Source organism: Stigmatopora argus, chromosome 19 (genome assembly GCF_051989625.1).
Source record: "Stigmatopora argus isolate UIUO_Sarg chromosome 19, RoL_Sarg_1.0, whole genome shotgun sequence".
Taxonomy (NCBI): domain Eukaryota; kingdom Metazoa; phylum Chordata; class Actinopteri; order Syngnathiformes; family Syngnathidae; genus Stigmatopora; species Stigmatopora argus.
The window spans coordinates 10,014,735-10,035,974 of NC_135405.1; the positions used below are offsets into that span (position 1 = coordinate 10,014,735).

At 39.1% G+C, this 21,240-nt stretch overlaps 3 protein-coding genes and 1 long non-coding RNA gene across 5 annotated transcripts in view; 1 reads left to right on the forward strand and 3 right to left on the reverse strand.

Annotated features, from left to right (window-relative positions):
* LOC144064818 (protein ripply2-like) overlaps positions 1–4,474 on the reverse strand; it is a 19,547-nt gene extending 15,073 nt beyond the window's left edge. For both annotated transcript variants that reach the window (XR_013296903.1, XR_013296902.1), the window contains exons 1-2: positions 4,369–4,474; positions 3,780–3,925 (exon numbers count right to left, since the gene is read on the reverse strand). The gene's annotated coding sequence lies outside the window, so the exon portion shown is untranslated. The remainder of the gene's footprint in view (positions 1–3,779; positions 3,926–4,368) is intronic.
* The window catches only part of LOC144064813 (uncharacterized), a 17,871-nt gene extending 8,747 nt beyond the window's left edge, over positions 1–9,124 (forward strand). Inside the window, exons 7-22 of the mRNA XM_077587626.1 lie at positions 245–389; positions 620–759; positions 1,482–1,608; positions 1,806–1,841; positions 2,045–2,193; positions 2,283–2,406; positions 2,629–2,774; positions 3,207–3,333; positions 5,385–5,414; positions 5,517–5,629; positions 5,721–5,853; positions 6,335–6,474; positions 7,406–7,529; positions 7,651–7,809; positions 7,896–8,052; positions 8,757–9,124. Of these exons, the coding sequence (XP_077443752.1) occupies positions 245–389; positions 620–759; positions 1,482–1,608; positions 1,806–1,841; positions 2,045–2,193; positions 2,283–2,406; positions 2,629–2,774; positions 3,207–3,333; positions 5,385–5,414; positions 5,517–5,629; positions 5,721–5,853; positions 6,335–6,474; positions 7,406–7,529; positions 7,651–7,809; positions 7,896–8,052; positions 8,757–8,845 (1,939 nt within the window). The 3' untranslated portion in view covers positions 8,846–9,124. The remainder of the gene's footprint in view (positions 1–244; positions 390–619; positions 760–1,481; positions 1,609–1,805; positions 1,842–2,044; positions 2,194–2,282; positions 2,407–2,628; positions 2,775–3,206; positions 3,334–5,384; positions 5,415–5,516; positions 5,630–5,720; positions 5,854–6,334; positions 6,475–7,405; positions 7,530–7,650; positions 7,810–7,895; positions 8,053–8,756) is intronic.
* LOC144064817 (NAD(P)H oxidoreductase RTN4IP1, mitochondrial-like) lies at positions 8,727–13,947 on the reverse strand. The gene is made up of 9 exons (XM_077587630.1): positions 13,383–13,947; positions 13,142–13,293; positions 12,667–12,735; positions 12,469–12,593; positions 12,223–12,271; positions 12,012–12,148; positions 11,635–11,818; positions 10,482–10,577; positions 8,727–9,771 (listed from the first exon to the last, which is right to left on the reverse strand). The coding sequence occupies exons 1-9, from the start codon at positions 13,657–13,659 to the stop codon at positions 9,598–9,600; spliced, it is 1,263 nt and encodes a 420-aa protein (XP_077443756.1). The 5' UTR covers positions 13,660–13,947; the 3' UTR covers positions 8,727–9,597.
* Positions 13,948–19,109: 5,162 nt separating this feature from the next.
* Positions 19,110–20,595, reverse strand: LOC144064669 (uncharacterized). Its single transcript, XR_013296867.1, has 2 exons — positions 20,421–20,595; positions 19,110–19,907 (listed from the first exon to the last, which is right to left on the reverse strand). It is a non-coding gene; the product is annotated as an uncharacterized LOC144064669 (long non-coding RNA).
* Positions 20,596–21,240: the final 645 nt, after the last annotated feature.

Here is a 21,240-nt window from a genome sequence, read left to right on the forward strand (position 1 = left end):
GAAAAAAAGACCAAGAGTGGCAAATGTCTGGTTTAGCAAACTGCAGTATTATGCTGAGCCAACCAATAAAGAAAGCGGCCAAGTCAACCCAGTAAACCAATTGTTGTTACAAAACACAAAGAGCCAGTCTAGCTGTCCTGACTATCTTGAAAAAACGACTTGTCCCTGTATTTTATAACACACAAAAAACTGTTAAATCATGCATTTCTTTTCAATTAATTTGAGAATTGTTCTTGCAACACAGCTGGGTCCTCTACGAGAAACCAAACTTTCAAGGACGCTGTATTGCTCTGGAAGAGGGGGGGCTCGAGTTGGGAAACGAGTGGGCAGAACCCGAGGAAAACAACACCTCACCAATGCTGATTGGGTCCATTCGTCTTGCTGTCCGTGTGAGTGTGTCCTCCGAATGACTTCAACTCTTTTGACCTTTTCGATACGTTATCATGAGCAAACACTGTATGCCTTCTCACAAATAGACAGTATTATCACATTTGTATTCACGGTGGGCTCCTGGACAGCTACATTTAAAATCACTTTGTTCCAGTTCCAAGGAATGATTTAAAGTACGGAACATGCTCCACTGCTAATAAAGGCCATTTTGTCCCATTTCCTTCTGCAGGATTACAGCACCCCTCAAATTGATCTGTTCACCGAACCCGAGGGCCACGGTAGAGTGACATCTTACCATGACGACGCCATAGAGATTGGCTCGTTTGGCATCCCGCTGAGCACTGCTTCTATCCAAGTTCACTCCGGGGTGTAAGTAGCTCTAAGTACCGTATTTTCCGGACTATAACTCACACTTTTTTCATAGTTTGGCCGGGCCTATGACTAATACTCAAGTACGACTGTTATGTTTATTTTTTTCTCTCTGACCAACGACAGCTTGTGATGCCGTTTTTTTTAGGCTATAGTTATCTAAAAAACAGTTATATGCTTCTAGCAAGCAAATACACTTAAATGGTCCTCCTCTTGGGATTGACACATAATAGAAATAGTGTGTTTTCCAAGGGATAATCTATTCTAGATTTTTGAACATGAAGGATGTTGGATGATTTGTACGCTGTGATTAATTGGACACTTACAGTTTGAAGCAAATTGATTCTGTCATCACTAGCTTCCTCGTTGTTTTGTCGTGACTGAAGTGATTGCGGAGGAATGTCTGTCGTGCTGATGCCTGTTAGAAAACACGAGGCGTGTGTGCAGGCTGGTGGTAAATGACGGGTTATTTAGAAAGTGAAGAGAGAATGCGAGTCTCAGACAAAAGGTGTGGCGGAGAAAGGAGAAAATGTTACGCCCCTTGAATGAATCAGACAGGGCACATGTTTTTGCCCATGGCCTTGCAGTAATAAATGTGAACTTCTTTGGAAATACGATTTTGTAGATCATCGCTCCACTGAATCTTGTGAGTTTCACGTCATGGATGTTAATGGATCCTCCTTGCAAATGATTTAAACTTACTTTTTTCCCCCTGCCCTAAGGTGGCTGGTGTTCAGTGATCCAGGCTTCCAGGGTATGCTTGCTGTTCTAGAAACAGGAGTGTACCCCTTTCCTGAGGCCTGGGGCTTCCCGTCACCTTTTGTGGGATCTCTCAAACCACTAAAAATGGTTTGTAGCATTTCCATGAAAGCATTTTGCATCACCAGTATTATAGAACTGCCAAAGTAATAGACATAAAACACAACTCTTGTGACAATAACCTTTGGAAAAAAAGTGAAATCTTGGCTACTTTTTGTCAAAATTCCTACAAATATCGCCAAGGTCTATGCTGACTGTAATTAGAAATTGTTCATCTTTTTTTTCAGGGAGGTTTTAAAGTGGAAAATCCAAACGAAGTTAAGGTAAGGCATTTAAGTTCAATACACTAGGGTGTTTTAAATTTAAGAATGGGAGACACCTGGTTTCAGTCAACTCCTGACTTACTGTGTGCTAATTTCTTCCAACCCACACTCCATAAGAATAAATATTAAACATTACTATTATATAAACATATTAGTAACATGTGAACTTTGCTGAAAAAGTTTTCCTTACTGTCCTTTTTCAGGCTTTGGTTTACGAAAAGCCTGGACTAAAAGGTTCCTCTTTGGAAATCGACAGTGACATTTTCAACTTCTGTGACGGTGAAGGAGACGAAACAAACCCTGACAACCTCAAGCTCAAGTCTGTGGGTTCTTTGAAGATAATCGGAGGATTGTGAGTTGTTGCTTTTTTGGCGGTATTTTGGTCAACGTGGTCTCCATCTTCAGTTATGGAGGCATCAACCGAATCCAATTGTTTTCCAGCTGGGTCGGCTATAGTGAGGAAGGGTTTGAAGGGCAACAGTACATGCTGGAAGAAGGAGAGTACCTGGACTGTAACGACTGGGGAGGTTCGGGGCAGATACTCTCACTACGCCCTACCCTGTCTGTAAGTTAAGTTTATTCTGGCTTCTGTTTTCTCGCAGTTTCTAAAGAACCCCCAAAACACTAAGAGGTGAATTTAATAATAATTTGAATGAATCTGACAATTCAGTTGGTCACGTATCAATTAATTGTGGCACTTCTAATAAGAACTAAAAAGGTTTGAACGTTTCCCTGGATGAGGACATTTTCTAGGAATAAAAAAACAACAACATGTTTTTGTTTACAGGATTTCCTTTCGCCGCACCTAAAAATGTTCAGCAACCAAGATTTCAGTGACCGAGGCAGCAACATCGACCTAATCGTGCCGGTCATGAACATGGATGACACAGGTTACGGCACCATGACGCAGTCTGTTGATGTCAGCAGTGGCATGTAAGAATGGGCTTCAGCTAAACAATTATGTGACAACTCCTGAGAATTTTTCTATTGTCTGCCGTACAGTGCGAGGGCAGCGCAGGCGTGTGGGTGGCATTAAGGTTACCACACCCATGCAGACATGTCAACACAAGTAGGTTAGCAAAAGTCTGCCACACCTTAACCTATGATAACTTATTGCCAGGGGGAATAAACAAAAACAGAGAAGGAAGAGCCAATAGGTGCCCATGATTCAACTGTTTTGTGGACATTGTGAGCCCAAAAAGCCTATGTTATTGATTCTAAAAAGATTTATTTTAATTACGTAAAATTCTCTGCAGTTGCATTATTTACTCTGTATTTCGATCAAGGAAATTTAGTTAATTGACCATGCAGTGACCACAATAATTAAGAACAAAAAAATATTAACAGTTTATCTTTTCTCCCTAGCTGGGTTGTGTTTGAAGAACCTGGTTTTTGTGGGGAGTCTTACATCTTGGAAAAAGGCATGTATGGAAATCCGGAAGATTGGGGGTCACTGCAACACCGGATTGCCTCAGTAATGCCTGTTGTACTGGTAATGCAAACCTTTTCATTTTTATTTACTGGTTCCAAGCTACAAATAAAAATCATCAATTTGTATAGGACAGTGAAAGCACACATACAGTAAATAACAATTTAAATGTCAATACCGATATCTGTGCATTGCAGATATTGTGCATTGTATTCTTTCACCATAAATACATTACAACAGTATAACTTTGATGCACTTCACACCTGACATTACTGTATTGTCATTAAGTATAATGAGATTTGTGTTTCTTTAGGATATGTGGAAGAAATAAGCATATTTTCATTACATATGCAAGACAAAAACATATTGAGTACTCATTCTGGGTGGAAAAGTGTCATCAGTAAATCCCTATTATATAATAATCAGATCACTGAGACAAACAATCATTTCACAGTCATAGTGGAAAAATAATAGTAAATTAAACAATATGGAGTGTTGAATCAACCTACCAGGCATGTTTTGGGGATTTTTGAGGAAATCAGGGTTGGTGGATAAAAACCACATAGGCACAGGGAAATCACACAACAGGGCCAGTATGGTTGAACCCTTGATCTCAGAATTGCGTGGCGTCATCCTATCCACTCATCCACCGTTCCTAAAGTGTAACAATTACAGTAAAAATAATTTTAAGATTATAACGATGTATAAAATGAATATAAAATATATTCACGTGATCATAGCGCATTGATGTTTTCCAAAAGACATGAATTGTATCAAACAATTCTAAGACACAGGTGCTCATAAATTAGGGTTACTTCGAAATCTATTGAGATCAAATACAACATGTGTTCTGAATTATGTACGCGATGTTATTTAAAGTTTAATTCAATAACAAATTATTACAAACATCAACGCCGATGAAATATATATTCGACATTTTCAATGAAAACCGTGTATTCGATACGCAATTATTCTGTTGGACTCAACAGGTGATGGAATTAAATGTTGGATACATTATTATTGCTCTGCTTTAAACCCAACAACAGAAATAAACAGATGAGGGCAGTATATTATTCCCACAGAAGTTCACTTTCTTACTATTTTGTTGGCCATCGCTGCATATTGTTGAGATCGTTGTTTAATCGTGATTTCGTGCACCGAATATACAAACGTGCGCCCCCGTGGGCGAAAAAAAAAACACCGAACTTCCGCGCTTATGGTGCATTCAATGACTCCACTTTTCACGGAAATTCCAAACCTTAGTGATTATAAATGTATGCTCAAATATTATTTGAATATTAACCTAGATATGTCATATCGTGTGTCTCATATATCCTGGCAGGGTGTTTCTTTCATACTTATGAAAGGTTTGTCTGTCACCTTTACATATAATAAACACTCCTTGTTGATAACGTGTTGGAATTACAAGTTAAGTAAATTATTGATTATTATTATATTTGCTACATATTTTATTGTTTCACCAAGCTGTGGCTACTAATACGATTATTTGCTTTCCTTAATTTTAATTTCAGAGTCTGAGATTTAGATATGTGTTTATTTCCATGGAGTTTTGTAACAGATTTTCTAAAAAACATATTGGGCACAAACAATTGCAGTAACTTCATGCAAGTGAAAGGTAGTTTTCTATGTTACAACATATTTTTCTAACAAAAAAGCAATACCAATTCAATGAAGTGTCGCATTTGGCAACATTTATGATTAAAGGAAAACTAGGGTAACGCATACACAAGGTCTACAGTAAGAGGAACACTGTGTGTGATAGTGGAATCCTAATAGTCGGCATTTTCAATGACATTGACCTTCATTCATGTGACAAGTCACATTGCCCATGTGCGTGTCCTCACTTGATACAGGGAACTGACAAGTTTTCATAATGTTGAGCCTCTTTCAAGCATGTGACAGAAAAATCCAGAGCGAATGAAATGCCCACTAAATGAGGAAAATATTTGTCAGATGCTCGCGGTGACTCATCGAGGGTTTTTTCCTGTTCCAAAACCACATGATTATGAGTCTCCATTGTTTTTCACTGAAAATTACCAGAAAAGTTATACGATTGAAGAGGGGAAAAATAACTCTTTGTTATTGTGTTTCAGGACGATTTTGAGAACGCGGCTAAATTCATAGTAAGTGATAATTGTACATTTAACTTGGAAACCTTACAAGAACTCACAATGGCTATTCCAGGCAAGTTGTAATGTGCCATATGCTTTGCTTTGTGTACGTAGGTGCAACTTTTCTCCCAGCCAAGTTTTCAAGGCACTGCTCTCACTTTAGAGTCCAGTATGGCGACCCTCCAGGAAGGCTTTTCAGTGGCTTCCTGCAAAGTTTTGGTGGGCAGGTGAGCAGGTTTATTTTTTTTAATATCAACTTAACATCGCTTCAATTAAAATGTTGTTGATTTGAGCTTACTCTGTGTTCACATCCCATAGCTGGCTTGCCTTTGAAGGCACAGACTATGCTGGAAGGATGTATCTGCTGGAGGAAGGGAACTACCAGGATGTTAGGGCAATGGGTTGTAGCAATGCAAATGCAACCATCCGCTCTGTACAGACTGTGGGCTTTGTAAGTTGATTATCTCTCACATGATGGACAACAAAATGAGATAAAAATGAAATCTCATTTAAAAAATGTGTGCATAATGATACTCTATCATGATTAACTTAGTCCCCAATTGAGGTAACTAAGAATACTTCTACAGACATGTCCCAAAGGAATGTAAATATACACAATCTATCATCTTACCATTAATAATATACAGCACAGAAGTGACACTTTACAAAATCTACACACTAATTGAGAAGTAAAATAACTTTTTTTGTTTGAAAAAATAAAAGAATATCTATTCTGTTGATTTGATCCGCAAATGTTCTATTACAAGGCTTTCAGCCAACAGCGTGCCCAGCGAAACTATGGCGAATAGGTACAAAGGTTAAGTGTTGTCTGTTTCCATGGTTACATTACAAAAAATCTCCATTTGACTTTGCATGGCGTTCCGCACTCCACCCACTGCTTGTATTTTAAAAGCTTCTCTGTCCCCTGGCAGGAGTTCTCCCAGCCTTCCATCATTCTTTTCGAGCGAAGTGGTCTGCGTGGAAAGCGGGTGGTGCTGACGGATGGGTGTGTCAACCTTCAGCTGGCTGAAGGGTGTTCTCGGATCCAGTCGGTGGTGGTAGAGGGGGGCATGTGAGTACATTCATTACTGTGCTGGTCGTCTAGGCTGCGATCGAATCGCCTACAAATTGACTGCTTGGTGCAAATATGACATCTTACTGTAGTGTGGGCCATTTTTTTTGTCACACATTACCTATTTAGAACCACAAAAGGTGCATCATAGGTGTTTACCCTACAATAAAGTGGAATACTATTGATGTGTAATGGTGACTCATTCCAAGAAAAGAAAAAACAATCAATAAAAGAGAATAACTTGCAAACAAGTTGGAACCCTAACAGAAACGCATTGTACATACTAGTGTGCAAACACAGCTGTCACTTTCAAGGTAAACATACTGGAGAAAGGATTTTCAATACAAGTCCTATACTATGTAATACACAGTGAAACCTTGAAGGTTGAACACAACCAAGGACGTTGGTAGTCTTAAAAAAGAAAAAAATAACGGTAATGGTTAACAAACAATGTTTATCCAATGCAGTATATGATTTTGGTAACACAAAAAGTGAAGGGAAATCAAGGTATTCTGTAAAAAGACAGAGTTTGAGTGTGGAAAACAGTGTCAGTGCTCCTTTTAGAGCATGATAACACTGGCTGACATGGATGACCAGGGAAATCTGCTGCTGATGTGTTACATTCAGACCACTGGTGTGAGCCTGAATGGAGGAAATATAAAGCATACTGTGTGAGAGAAAACACTAGCAGAACTCCATCTGCTCACAACTCGAAAGGCAGACAAATTTAAGCTAAAATGGTTCAATTTGGCATCACATGCTTCTTAGTTTTGGTACCATAGCACTTGAGTGGGTAGAATGTTGCAAAACAAGTAGTGTTCCATTGTATGATTTGGGTATTTTGGTACTTTCCAAAACCTCACTCGGGCAAATGATATAATTAAAGAAGACTGGTACATCATATGTATCTGTTTGCTTTCTGTTTTGTCAGGTGGATATTATATGAGGGCATCAATTTCCGGGGGGCTCAGATTTTGATCAAACCCGGTGAGGTACCTGACTGGCCCCAGTTTAGCAAGTGGAGTAAAATTGGATCACTCCGGCCACTATTACAGGTACGTAAGAAGAGCCGACTTTCATAAAGCTGAATGTATGACAGCAATGTAAACTCGGTACTTGAAAACTGATCATTATAAACACAGCCCCTTTACTTTTGATTTCATGTTCTCTACACAGAGGCATGTACATTTCAGGTTAAGAAACAGACAAACGGGACTGATGATGTCAGTGACCGGTGATCTGGAAGAGGTCAAACTGCTACGGGTTCAAGAGGCCGAGGCAACTGATGGCCTTGAGCAGATCTGGGTCTACCGTGGCGGCCATTTCCATTGCAAGGTACCAGGGCGACAGCTTTGTTTCCACCAAAGAAAGAAAAAAAATGAGACTCTACTAACTTTGGGGATGATGATTGTATATTCCAGCTCCTCGAAGAGTGCTGCCTCAGTCCCAGTGGTAGTGTGACCATTGCGGGAAGCCGGGTGGGCCTCACATCAGAGGGAGACAACCACGTGTGGAGCATAACCCCTGAGGGTTTTATCCGCTATTTGCCCAACCCTGATCTAGTCTTGGAAGTGAAAGGTGAGCCTCTAATGGTATAACAATACGCAAGCTCACAAAAACCGATTACTTAGATATATCCGTAGACACCATGTAGATACAGCTTAGGTATTACTTAAATAATTATTTCTTTTGTACCTTTTTAACCAATGTGTCACTGTGAGGGATCATCAGGTAGAAAAAATATCCAAGTGTACTAGTTTGGAAAGTGGTGACCTAAGAAACAATTTAAATGTACCTATTACAACCCATATATTGTAATTAGACTCCACTTGATGCCATCTATACAACAGAACGCTAGGTTCCAGGCTCAGTTCTGAGTATGCAAATTAGTTGAACATTTACAAGGAATTATTATTTCAGTGTGCCCTGGTTATGCCAGTCCAGATTTCTGCATCCTTGTCCACACTGACACCTTGTGGAATAAAAGCAAGAGTGGAATGTGAATCTGGATTCATAAACAACTGCATTTGTGGTTTTATGGACAATTCATTTCGACCTGGTAAAACATTCATAATAATAGTTTTGGGATTAATGGCACCACTTTCAATTTCCCACAGGGAAAACTGCTCTTGAATAGGAATCATTTGAAAGATAAATTATTCTCCATTAGGAGATTCTACTCCATGTGGTTATATCCAGAATTTATATGTAGTACTAAACAGATGTTTAAATATTTAGACTTTCACAAAGTATTGGATTTATATGTGTTGTATTTTTTGCAGGGGGGCTTCATTATGACAAAAACCAAGTCATTCTCAACTCTCTGGATCCACTTAAAGCACAGCAAAAGTGGGATGTGGAAATTATTTAAGACTTGTGTGCATTAAGACAATTGTTCGAGGACTACGCTGCAATGTTTGTTGTCATTGAAAAACCTGTTTAAGAATGTATTACTGCCCCTGTCAAAATACAAGCGTTAGATTGGAATGTGATAGAAAACCTTCCAATACTACAGCTAATGTTGTATTGCTTTTTCAATGATTGAATCAGTTCACGTTTTGTAATTAACTTAAACAGTGTTATTACAGCTCATTTATTTTTATTGCTAGATATATTATCTTTTATTCAACATTAAAAAAAATCTACTTTCCCTAGCTCGTTCTGTGATGTTTAATTATGTGCATGCCTACACGATGACACTCCAAAATGATGAATATAAATTGCTTATCACAAGAAAAGAAGCATGCATTTTAACACATTTTTCTAGAAATCCTCAAAAATCAATCCATAATTTATATATTTTTGACTTTGCACAAAAGCTGACAACCAATACGTGGCTTTTCATAAAATCCCTTATCACACTCCACCATTGACCATCATAACTTGCAAAAACAGGCCGATAAAGCATATAAATATAAGTACAGATGTTTTTGGGTACAATATGAACAAAAGCTCTTTAATTGTTCTTGTAATAGTTATAGTGGGAAACATCACGATGATGTAAAAGGTAACTTTTAAGGTACCTTGTGATGAAGTTTTCAATATTTTGTCCCACTTTCTCGTCCTGTGTCATTAGAGGACGGCCTAAAAATTGCACAGCATCCATTCTCTCGCCACGACTGTTTAAATTTGTGTCGTTGTTTCCTGAGCCATATTCTGCCCCATTTCTTGCTCCTCTCCATCTTTCTCCTCTATCACCCTGATGACCGTCTTGCCTCGGGCATGGCCATGCTCCAACTTCTGAAAAGCCTGAGGTACCTGGCTGAATGGAAATTGGGCTTCCACCACTGGCAAGATCTGTCCATTAAACATGGCAAAGAAAAAAACATAGGAAATGTTGTAATCAAACAAGAAAAATGAGGAAAATCATCTTTCTAAAGACATTTCAAAGTCCAGTGCACCTGAACATTTCATTTTACTTTCTGTGCCTGGTTACCGACTGAATAATGATGTACGTCTACTGTATATGTACTGTATATCCAATGAACAATTAGAATTCCTGAGCTGCCAATGTGGAAAATGTGAGGGCAGGGAATGTGATGAGGCTGGACAATCCTGCTCAGCTCCAGCCAGTTATTCTGGTCAGCATCTCTCGTTATTAACAATGAATAGTGAGAGCGGCTGTCACACTGGGGAAAAAAAAACTTCTGACTGAGTGTAATACTTTGTGGGGAGGGGGGTGGATGAGTGTCCCCATAGCTTCCCACCACAGGTCTAAATCAGCTGCTTGCTGTAAGCCCCCTGGACAAAAGGTCCAATACGCCTGTGCGAATAGTTGCTCAGCACTATGTAAAAATCCACTCAGCATCCCAGCACTGATTCCATCGGACGCCACTTGACCAGCACAGCAAGAATGTTATGTTTACTTCAGGAAAAAAACTGCAGGGGGAATGTAAGGAATTCCTGCTTTGTTTATGTTCAACCTGATAAGCAATCTTAAATTTCAGATTTGAATTTGACTCCCAGGCAACAACAAAAAAATTGTCAGTAGTAAGTTAATACAGTACCTTTCCGGCATCTATAAGTCTGCTGACCTCATCCAGACCATGTCCATCTGGAGTATAGAATCCCCAACGGTAAAATACTCCATTTGATATCATATTCTAGAAAGGGGAACCAAGTTAAGGTAATAATTAGAAAGCAAGTTATTACAGTTCCACGTCACACCATGTTCTTTCTATTGTGTGATACAAAGACTATGATAATTTAACTAGGGACTCTTTTGAACTCTTTTTTATTAAACTGTTTAAAAAGTCTGATAATAGCATTGCTTCACTGAAAATATTCAGGAGTTTCTCTCCAATAGAATCCCATTTATCAAGGCAAAATGTTTTAATGTTCCATCAACCTTGAATAGTAAAAAAAAGTTAAATGAATGAATTCCACAACAGAGAAAAGGGACTTTGGCCTTCATTCTGGGCTTTCAATGTCAGGCAGGCAAGTTAAAATGGTGAACTGAAGTAATAACTATTTTTGTGTAATGATTTTGTTTTCAGAAGCATCCCTGCAAAAATAGTTTTTTAAACTTTTCAACCATCAAATTGATTCTTTCCGATAATTTATTTCAGCCCGGACCTGCCACCATTTGAATGCAGGAAGAAGCCATATTCTTCATATTCGCCATATTCAGATATGAAGAGCCCTCAAGTAATAATAAAAACATGGCATTTTGGGGTACACGTGGTAACCCTGTTTAATTGCAGTTTTGACACTAACAAGTTTAACGTCCTCAGTCTATTCAATTTATGATTCTTAGGATGGTAAACAGTAGAGGGCTCAGTTGAGCTATAATGTTGCTGTAACAGAGGCGCTCTGAGGGCGAGACCGCTTTGGCCCAGGCCCTCACCACTGACCAGCTGCCTGCTGCCATGGACAAAAGGGGCTGGGAGGCTTGGCAAGAAACATACAAACACTGCTATTTGCTGGGTGTGGAGGGGGCAATTGGCTACAAGCTGCACAAACACTACATACTGCTGTTTCAGCAACAGGCGCACGCTTGGCACACCCAGGCGAACGCCACCCCTTACAACTCATATCTCTCCTGCAGCTAGACCTGATCAACTGATTGTGTAGACCCCACATGCATGGATTCAGAGGGAAATATTGGCTTTGCCAGTGATGGTGTTCATTTGAAAATCTAATTATGTTTCAATTTTTTACCTGTATGACCTTTGTACTTAAGGTGGAGCCGGCATGAAGGAATCCATCCAGCAGACCATGGGAATCCGTTTGGAAGAGCAATGGTGATACCAGTGTGACGTACTTTGCCCCAGACCAGGGTTTTAGCAAGCCCACTACCCACTCCTCAGTGTCACCACCCACACAGTCCAATATGACGTCAAATCTGGCAATTAAAAAGCAGAAATGTAATTCGCTCAAGTGGGATATTACTATATTATTAATCTCACTTGTTTGGAGTGCACTAATTTTGTACTCTGATCTTCAGCCATGGAAACTAGACTTTTTACTTAATGAAAAATTTCATCAGAAATCAATTTAATATGTATAAACATTTTTTCCGCAACCATTGCACTCACTTTTCCATCATTTCTAGCAGGTCTATTGCATCTTCCGCAGTGTAATCCACAACCTCATCAGCGCCAAGTCCTCTGACCAGGCCCACCGCATTCGGAGAACATGTGACTGTAATATGGGCACCCCAGACCTTTGCCAACTAGCAGGACATAGGGGGAAAATGAAATAAACATGATAGTAGGATATAAGGACACACTTGGATCTTATGTTCACCTGAATAGCAATGGTCCCAACACCTCCTGAACCTCCAGTGATCAAAACTCTAAGAAACCACATTCAATTAGTGTGAGCTGTCCCACATTGGCAAACATGATGTGTGCAGTTGAAAAATATTGTATTTAAAGAGGAGTATGTTGTTCTGTTTTACAAACAGTCCAATACTTACACTGTTTTTATTGTGTTCTGTGTGTGAATGATGAGGGGATGGAGCTAAGTGTTCACTATCAGGTGGATTCTTGCCTTTTATCGGGGGCGCTCTCTTTGCAAAGACCACCCGCAAGAACAAGCGCAGAGAGAGCAGTGCTGGCTGCGTACGGGATGGATGCCGCCTCCATGTGACTCAAACTTTTAGGTCTGGGGGACACCTGCAAGAGACACTCATACATCAATCGCTGCCATTCTAAATGACGTCAAAATACAGCATGGCTAAATGTTCACCTCGTACTCCGATAGATTGACAAACTCTGCCAGAGTGCCCTGTTTCCATGGGGGCACAGCAGCCCAAACCTGCAGCATATTATGATATCTCAGATCACTCCTCTTTTAAATATCATTAATCAGTTCATCGTGAGAGTAATTTGTTGTCCATAGAGATAGCGTACAATGTTATAAGTAGATTAGAGAAAGAACATTTGCACATAATTATATTGTACATTCACTGCATGGAATTCTTATAAGTCAATTACTTTCTAGGCAGGGATGCTAATGTTAGTCTTTGTATAAAATTAGGATGTCATAATTGAAATCTATGTTACAGAAGGATGGAATACTATATAGAATCTGATGCACACATTTTGATCATCAAAACAGAAAAAAGTAATGTTTTTTTGCAAATAGATCAGAGCATCCTGCAATGATTTTAACAGAAGCAATTCTTTGTTTACTAAGTCAAGTCTTGCACATTTCAAAGTACCTCATCTCCTGGTTCAAAATGTGCAACCTCAGATCCACAGTCCACCACAACACCGGACACATCTCGACCCAGGATCAGAGGAAAACCTCCATCGTTGTCCATGATCGAAAACGGGTCCTTACGTAGCTTAAGAATCTGAGATCCATATCCTCCTATAATTGGGAATGTAAGTATATGAACATTACAAAATTTAGCCAGACTTGCTGTTTATGTACATTCATTCAGGGGGCATCCCACTCACCCCTCATGGCCAAATCCAAAGGGTTGAGACTGGCAGCGTGCACTTGGACGATCACTTGGCTGGACGAGGTAATCGTGGGCATTGGCATGTCGTCAGAGTACCTGAGTACTTCATTAGTGCCAAAGTGGTCGATAACCCAGGCTGACATTTGGCTCTGCCCTCGCCAAGCTGAGGTACTGACATGTTTTCGGAAAGATCGTCCACCTCCGGCGGTTCGCGTTGGTGTCGAAGTTGCAGCTCTGATCCTGAATAAGTGAAGTAACCTTGTGTATGCCATTGATCAGGATACAAACTTAAACCCGTCTTTCAAATGGCAGTGCCAACAAGGACAGTTTTAGACGCATAACCCTGAGAGGTGCACGGAGCAATATGGAAGTTCCTCGCGATCGTGCAACAAAAGCCTTTCACGATTACTATAAAAGATCATCAAGATTAAGCAGGTTATACTTAGGTGCATGCAAGAATATTAAATTGGGCTAGATTCTGAGTAAAATGTGAAGACAAGCAGTGCTATGGCTATCTTGGTGGCTACATAACATGCAAACCTTTCACCTCTCAGCAGTAGCCAATCACATTTCCTGTTACTGTTATTCTGACCAATGGGGTTGCGGTGCGCTATAGACGTCACCATTGAGTCAAATGCAATGTTTTGGTTTTCCTTTGGCGTGTTGAGTCACTTATGAGAGGAAAACAGCAATATAAGGCTGAAATAATAATAATAAGAAGAAGAAACAACAATATAATATTGGCTAATTGAACAAATCTAAATAACACTGGCTTCACTCCAACAGCAGCGAATGAGATGTCTTGATTCTAATATTAATTATAACCACTATGAATTAAAGTGATGTTATATATATTATTTTAATTACTACTTATGCATAACTTTAAGACGAGACAAATACAAAAATGTGGTCCCTGATTGACCAATTTATTAAAATGAGCTGATTCAGCATGTAACCAGGCAGCACACAGTGCTGTCATTATGATCACAGCTCACAAGGGGGAAAAGGACACACTGGAAACTGGGTGCTTTGTCTGCACAGGCTCATTACAGTGGGCCTGCCTAATGAATTATTACCCTTGACTGATGCTCACATAAATAGAATCCTGTTTTACTGATGGTTCCATTCTAAGAGAAGCCCTTTGACAGGTTGGAGCATTAAATCGACTGGTTACATTGAAACAATCACATATGCTTATCGCAACATTTTTTGTGCCCAAATAAATTGATTAAGGTGGCATCCTTTCATGCATGGATGGAGTGCTATGCTAAAAAATACTGGGTTGAACTTTTTCACAGTGAAAAGCACAGGTTAGTATTTTAACATAGTTATAAAAGTGTCAAACTCAAGCCCTCATTGAAGCCAATATAATCTGCATCAAATCACAACTAAAATTCTGTAATTACTCGAGCAAACCTGAATATCACCCACATCCATTATAGAAATGTCAGTCCCTGCTGCTGAAGTGGAGAAAGGATCAGAGGGGGTCTGTCAGGTGGGCAGTGAGTCAAGCTGCAAATGAGATAAGGCCGATTCAGACCATTTTAGAACAACTTTAAAAGCTTACCGCAGCAGTCAGGTGCTTGTTATATAATCCTAGCCACAAAAAAGCATGGATTCTCCCAAATACTTTTTTATTTTTTTATTTTAGCACCTTCATTCCAGTCGTGTTATAGAATATATAAAACAGACTCAGGACAGGAAGGATGCAAAATGAAATATGGATTAGAGGAAATAAAAATGAGGAACAAAGGAAAGTCTGACAGGAAAGGATGCAAAATGAAATATGGATTAGAGGAAATAAAAATGAGGAACAAAGGAAAGTCTGACAGGAAAGATGAAAACGTATGATGTAAGTAAAAGAATGAAATAAGCATTTATCAAATTTGTCTGGTATTGGCTACAGCTAAATAGAGCTAAGAACCATAAAAGGTGGTTAATCTAGCAGATGGTGCCACAGACTCGTTCGTTCTCACGCAATATTTAACAGTCATTGTGTGCATGATTATTCATGTACACCGTAGAGTCCTGCCTTCTCATGTGGCCATCTTTTTAGCACTCCCCCACGCAGACGCAGGTTATTGCCATGCAGCAAACAGGTGCAGATGAACAGCATCAGGTGTCCTTCCTAAAGGTTAGACAGGGATGGTAGGATTCTAGGAAAGAGAGGCCAGAGGGTGTCCTAGTTTTGTAGTTACTCTCCACGGATCCTTAGTTTTAGTTGCCATGGACAGCAAGAGGGACATGGGTGCTCTAAATCTGGGCTCCAACCTGATTTGCTTATGAAATCATGTCAGCTCTCTGGGCTCATGTTAAATGTCTATGTCAAGCAGACCAAACAAAACCCACAAAGGGAACGTCATCAATGTCGGCAAAGTAAATATGCATTAAACATCCTTCTTCAATCTATCGGAGAAAGAGGTTAATGTGGCTTGGCATTCTCACAAAAAGGATAAAATTCACGCCTTTCATGCCTTTACGAGGAGTATTTTTCATGCAGCGCATTTGCCTTTGCTTGGTTGGGTTTCCATGGCAACCCAAATTAGAACCACCGCAACAGAGGCTGGTAAATGAGAAAACTGATTGCATTCTTTTTGTCAAGCCCCGCTTATGATAAGTGAAACCAACTAAACATCTTATTGTAGCTCATCCGCTTAAGCTCCGCTTGATACAGCAACCTGGAGCCTCGATTGGTCCACAATAGAAAAAAATGGACAAGTGGCCATCTGGCAGGAAAGACCTTTCAAGTAACTGTCCTTAGGCAACGCCGTTATTCAATCCTCACCTCTAGTTTTGTAACATAGTGATCATGAAACACTCCTTCTGCAAAAAAATATATATATACAGTTTATGGGGAAACTCTCATTTGTAGGACACGAAGTGGCAATAAGTTTCAGGGAAAAAATAGCAATGGGCTAAGGTGGAACTATTATATATATAAAAAAAATACAAAATACACAAATGGGCAGAATTGATCTTTGACAAAAAATGGGAAGTGGTCCACGAGTTGGTTTGTGGTGTGTCACAACAATTTGTTTGTGCTCATCATGTGAATCCAAAGTACATATGGCATTTTGTTGTAAAGTCAAATTACATTTTAAAGGGTAATTTAGGGTAATAAAGTGTGTCAGACAAAACACTATAGAGTTAAAGTGTGTAGTGTTATGTTTACCTGCAATGCTGGCCTTGCAACTGTGCAAATTATTTGGTTGGCAAGGATTTAAATGTGTGTAAATGACCACAGTCCTACTGTAGACATCATAAGGCATTTGAAATCATTTGTGTCTATAAAGTATAGATTTAAATGGGTTTCATTTATTTTACAACCCCAGATAAACATTTAAAAAAATAATGAACAAAGCAAAGATAAGAGTAGATTTAAACTGTGCATTATATGCAAACCTGTGATCCAATTGTTGATGCATTTTTTTTAAAAAAAGCAACAATTGTATCACACTTTAACTTCCCTTTGGAAATTAGACACTTATCTTTACATTTGGGAATTATGAGTCAGCTTAGACATGTGACACTGAGTCCTGAATTATTCACAAAACTCACGAGCAAACATGAATCTTAAGTCTAGCGCCTGAATACCACAACTTCAACGTATGAATTAGCTTGAATTTGGACCACATAGAGTTACCCGTATTATATGGACTTAAGAGGTCATTTTTGACTGAAGATTTTAGGTGAATATAGCCCAAATTATAAGAAATAAAACTTCAGTAGGCTATATGATCACAGGTATGTTGTTGTTGTTATTATACATATTGACATGGTCCCCTGGCTTTCCTATGGCATTTTGGCATGTATATATGGGGACTAAAGTTTATGTTTGGACATACACAGGACACTTAGTTGGATACCTTGGCAACTGCCTGAATAATTCATAATGGCACTCAATGATTAAAGGTTTTTGGGGGGTGTTGAATACCACGTCACGAGCGATGACCGTATGTTAGTCACCCTGGTCGATGATCATATGATCATATAATGTCAAGTGTTAGTCAGTGAGGCAAGAAAAAGCAGAACTTGCAAGGGAGATTCACATATTTTGAAACTGAAAATGTCTCCATTTGCTGGAATACACGTAAAGGGATTTATGCAATTGAAACTGTAGTGGTCAAGTCTAGCTGAGCTAGAATTTTTCAAACCACAACTTGAGGTTCACTTCCTACTTGAGTTAATGTTTTAAAATGTTAGTAGTTTGTGGTCATAAAGCAATACATTTTAAAGGTCCAGTATAGCATTTTTCAAACAGTTGCCCCACGTAATTACATCACCAATTCTATTCCATTCCATCGCATTTCATTGCAAGTCTTTGTCCTTAAAAAATATTTAAAAATTACACTGAAAGCCTAATCTTATTATTCAGATTTTAGAACCAAATATATACAAAAATACCAGGAATCAGGAAGAGAATCAATACATTTTTACTTCAACAAGAAAACTGCAAGATCACTTGGGGTTGACACAATAATAATGAAGACAATAAACTGTTGTTTTTTTTCAATAGAATCCCACAGACCTAATAGTTGTAATAGGATGGATCTGGAAGGGGGTTGTTTAATAGACTGGGGGTGTAAAGCAGAGGTGAATAGTGCACAGAGGATTGACAGACAATAGGTCGGGATAATGAGTCATGAGGCTGGCTTTACTGGCACTGAGGCATTTCCGAGCAGCACGCTACTCGGTGCGCCATGACAGCATCCGCATCTGACTTTTTTCATTGATTTCATCGCTCCGTCTTTGAATGGTATCGTGCTAGTACCAATAATTTTCAATAGATCTGTTTGCAAAATTATTACAGCAGCTTCATGGCCCCAAAAAAGTTACTTAATCGCTATATGCAATGGTTTACAAAAACCACTGAGAATTTGGGTATAGTACACTTCCTGGTCTAACTAAAACATCAACATTTGCATCAAAAGCGAGCTAAACTTGAACAGCTGGCTCCTTGTCTGTCTATATTTTAGCTAACAGGTTTATTTACATTTGTGTTGTAATAATGTAAATGGAATAGGCATGTGACACTTTGCTTAGACTTTGCATGCATGGCCAGAATGCCATCCTGAGTGTAGCATGGACTCTGGCTCTGATCCAGACGAGATCAATGATGCTATCTGGGAATGTTGAGTCCATTTCTGGCCTTATAGCCCACCAGCTGCCAGTCTAGACTGCCTGGCAGCTCCTTTAATGACAGCCAAGAGAGCTCAACAACTCACAAAGGCAGCTGTGACACCATCATTTTTTTGCTATGGGCTCAGATTGATCCAATACTATGAAGGACTATTATCATTTGTGGAATGGATCTTAAGATAGGGAGTCACAACAAAATAGTACTAATCAAGAATCCAATCCTTCTTCAATCCTCTTTTTTATACTGCTGGTTCTTGTTAGGGCTAGAGAGAAAATAAAAAATATCTTGTTTATTTTCCACTGAAAATTATTGTATATTTGCAGAGTTAAATATAGGAGAGTGAAGACAATATTAGAATGATTGCCATTGTTGTCTTTATATAGAGATAACTTGGGTACAACTGGGATTTTATTTTGTTCAGGTAAAAATAAAAAAAGTTTTAAATATACTTTTGGTTTAATGATTATTTATAGTGTTTTAAGACATTGACCGAGGGATAGCATGCATGCATATTAGATTTTTTCCATAGCTTTGCAGGTGATAAAAAGTTGAATTATTTGACAATAAGACCAGAAAAATGAGTCATTTTTTGTCAACAATTTATTATACATATTCCATGAATGAAACTACTGCAATACACAACACGTTCTTTTGTACAAAATAACAGTAAAGGGGGTAACTAAGACAACCGTCCCCATATGGTCCGTCATTTCCTGGTTCGGCCTGTTAAAGGAGTGGTAAGGTAATTCTTTATATTCCATAAAACGATGAGGCCAAAAAGAAGATTCTTCCGACAGACTAATTCCTACAGACTGTACAATTTACATTATATAGAGCCACGTTAAAGGGGAAACAACCATTTTGGCTCACACTGTTATTAAATACTATACTCTGAGATTTCAGAGCCCAAAAATCATTTGTCGTATTGATAGTCTGGTGCAGTTGAAGCCAAAAAAAATGAAGCAAGTGGTTCCCAATTTTAACATCTGACATTTAAATGTAGCCCAGAGCAATATTGCAATGGAAAGGGCAAATCAGGCTCATTTTGACATTCCATGCAAAAACCGACCCTTAACTTGGGCATATAACGTCCATATTTGCTACTCTGATGTTATGTTGTGAGCCTGGTTGGTGGGGCCACCTGGATTCTTTGAAAATGGGGAGCTTTCAAGAGAGGCTCTGCAGGAAAGGGGCCACCGTGACAAGGAGGGGAAACAGGGCAGAGGAAGATATGGCAAAGGTGTGCAGCGACAGGCCTGCTCCTGTGGGAGAGGAGGTTGAGTTGGTGGAGCTGAAGGTGTCTGTGGCCATGGTGGGCATGCTGCTGTTGTAGGTGTAGTTCATCCCTGTGCTGGGGCCTGTGGTGTTTTGGGAGAACACCTGCATCGGGGAGGTAGGATGAAGACACACTTAAATGGGATGAATTGTTTATTGCCCCGAAATTTGATGAGCAAGTAAAAAAAAAATTCAAAGCATATAGAAAAGGACCCAAAACAAATGCCCATAAGCATTTATGAAAGCTGCCACACCCTTTGCTATGAGGAATTGGCACCATTCAAGAAATTAAAGCCCACCTGATGCTGGGGCAGGACACATTGCATCAAAACTATAAAGGAGCCAATCACCAAGGGAAAAAAAGAACAGCCAAACATGCTTGAGTCAAGTTTCTTTTGAATCCCAGAGTAACTTTAGACAGGGTGTGTTGGTGTCACATCATCAAGTCTCAATTGAATCAACATATATAATGCAACTACATTCTACATTTACCATTATAAAATCAATATAATTACAGTTATTATCCATCCACCATCTTCTTAAATTGTGTATTCCAAATATAAAACTGCTGACCCTATTATATATGTATATGAATATAACGTATTATAAGCAGTTTACCTGTGCTGATAGACAGATGGTGTAGAAAATCACTCCCAAGTGGACGATGGTCATTTTGCACATTTTGGACTTTGTTGAAAAAAAAGCAGTGATGTCGTTTAGTGAGGCGTTGAAATAATTTCCCCCGTCCTTCGATCAGTGCCCGTGCGTCCAATGGTGTCAGCTGTCTCCGAGGCACCGTTTTATACCGGGGCTCAGCCTCAGTGACGTCACCCAGTCGGTCGGTCTGAGGCAAGTAGATTGACGTAACTGATTCAGAAATATGTTTTGACACAAAATGGGAAGTCAGCTAAGTATACAAACGCTTTTCTTTCATTCATTTTGTCGGCTGGAAGAAAATTACAATGATAAAGGCATCATCAGGTGCGATGCTCACATATCCTCCGGATCAACATCATTACGTTGTCATGGTAACCGCCAAGATGCTCTAATGATGGTCAATCGAAATATATCAATTTGCTTCAATAATATTGCCGAAAGAGAACAATGCCCTGTATATCGTAAGCTATAATGTTTCAACTTGTTGAGCGTCAGCTGTGGAGGCATTAAAAAGAATATTGACACTGACATCTAGTGTCCACGACTGAAACATTGCATATTTTTCTTTAAATCAACTGAATGACACTTAAAAACAGAATATTATGTTTGCTTGTTGGATGATTAATAATAATGATTATTATTATTTCACTGTACTGCTGTCAGGGCATTAAATCACATGATACATAACACTTTGATTATTATCATTTTAATTGGTTTAACTTGTTTTAACCATAGAACATACAAAGTTTTTATTTTTTGATTCTAATTTTCATTATTTCAT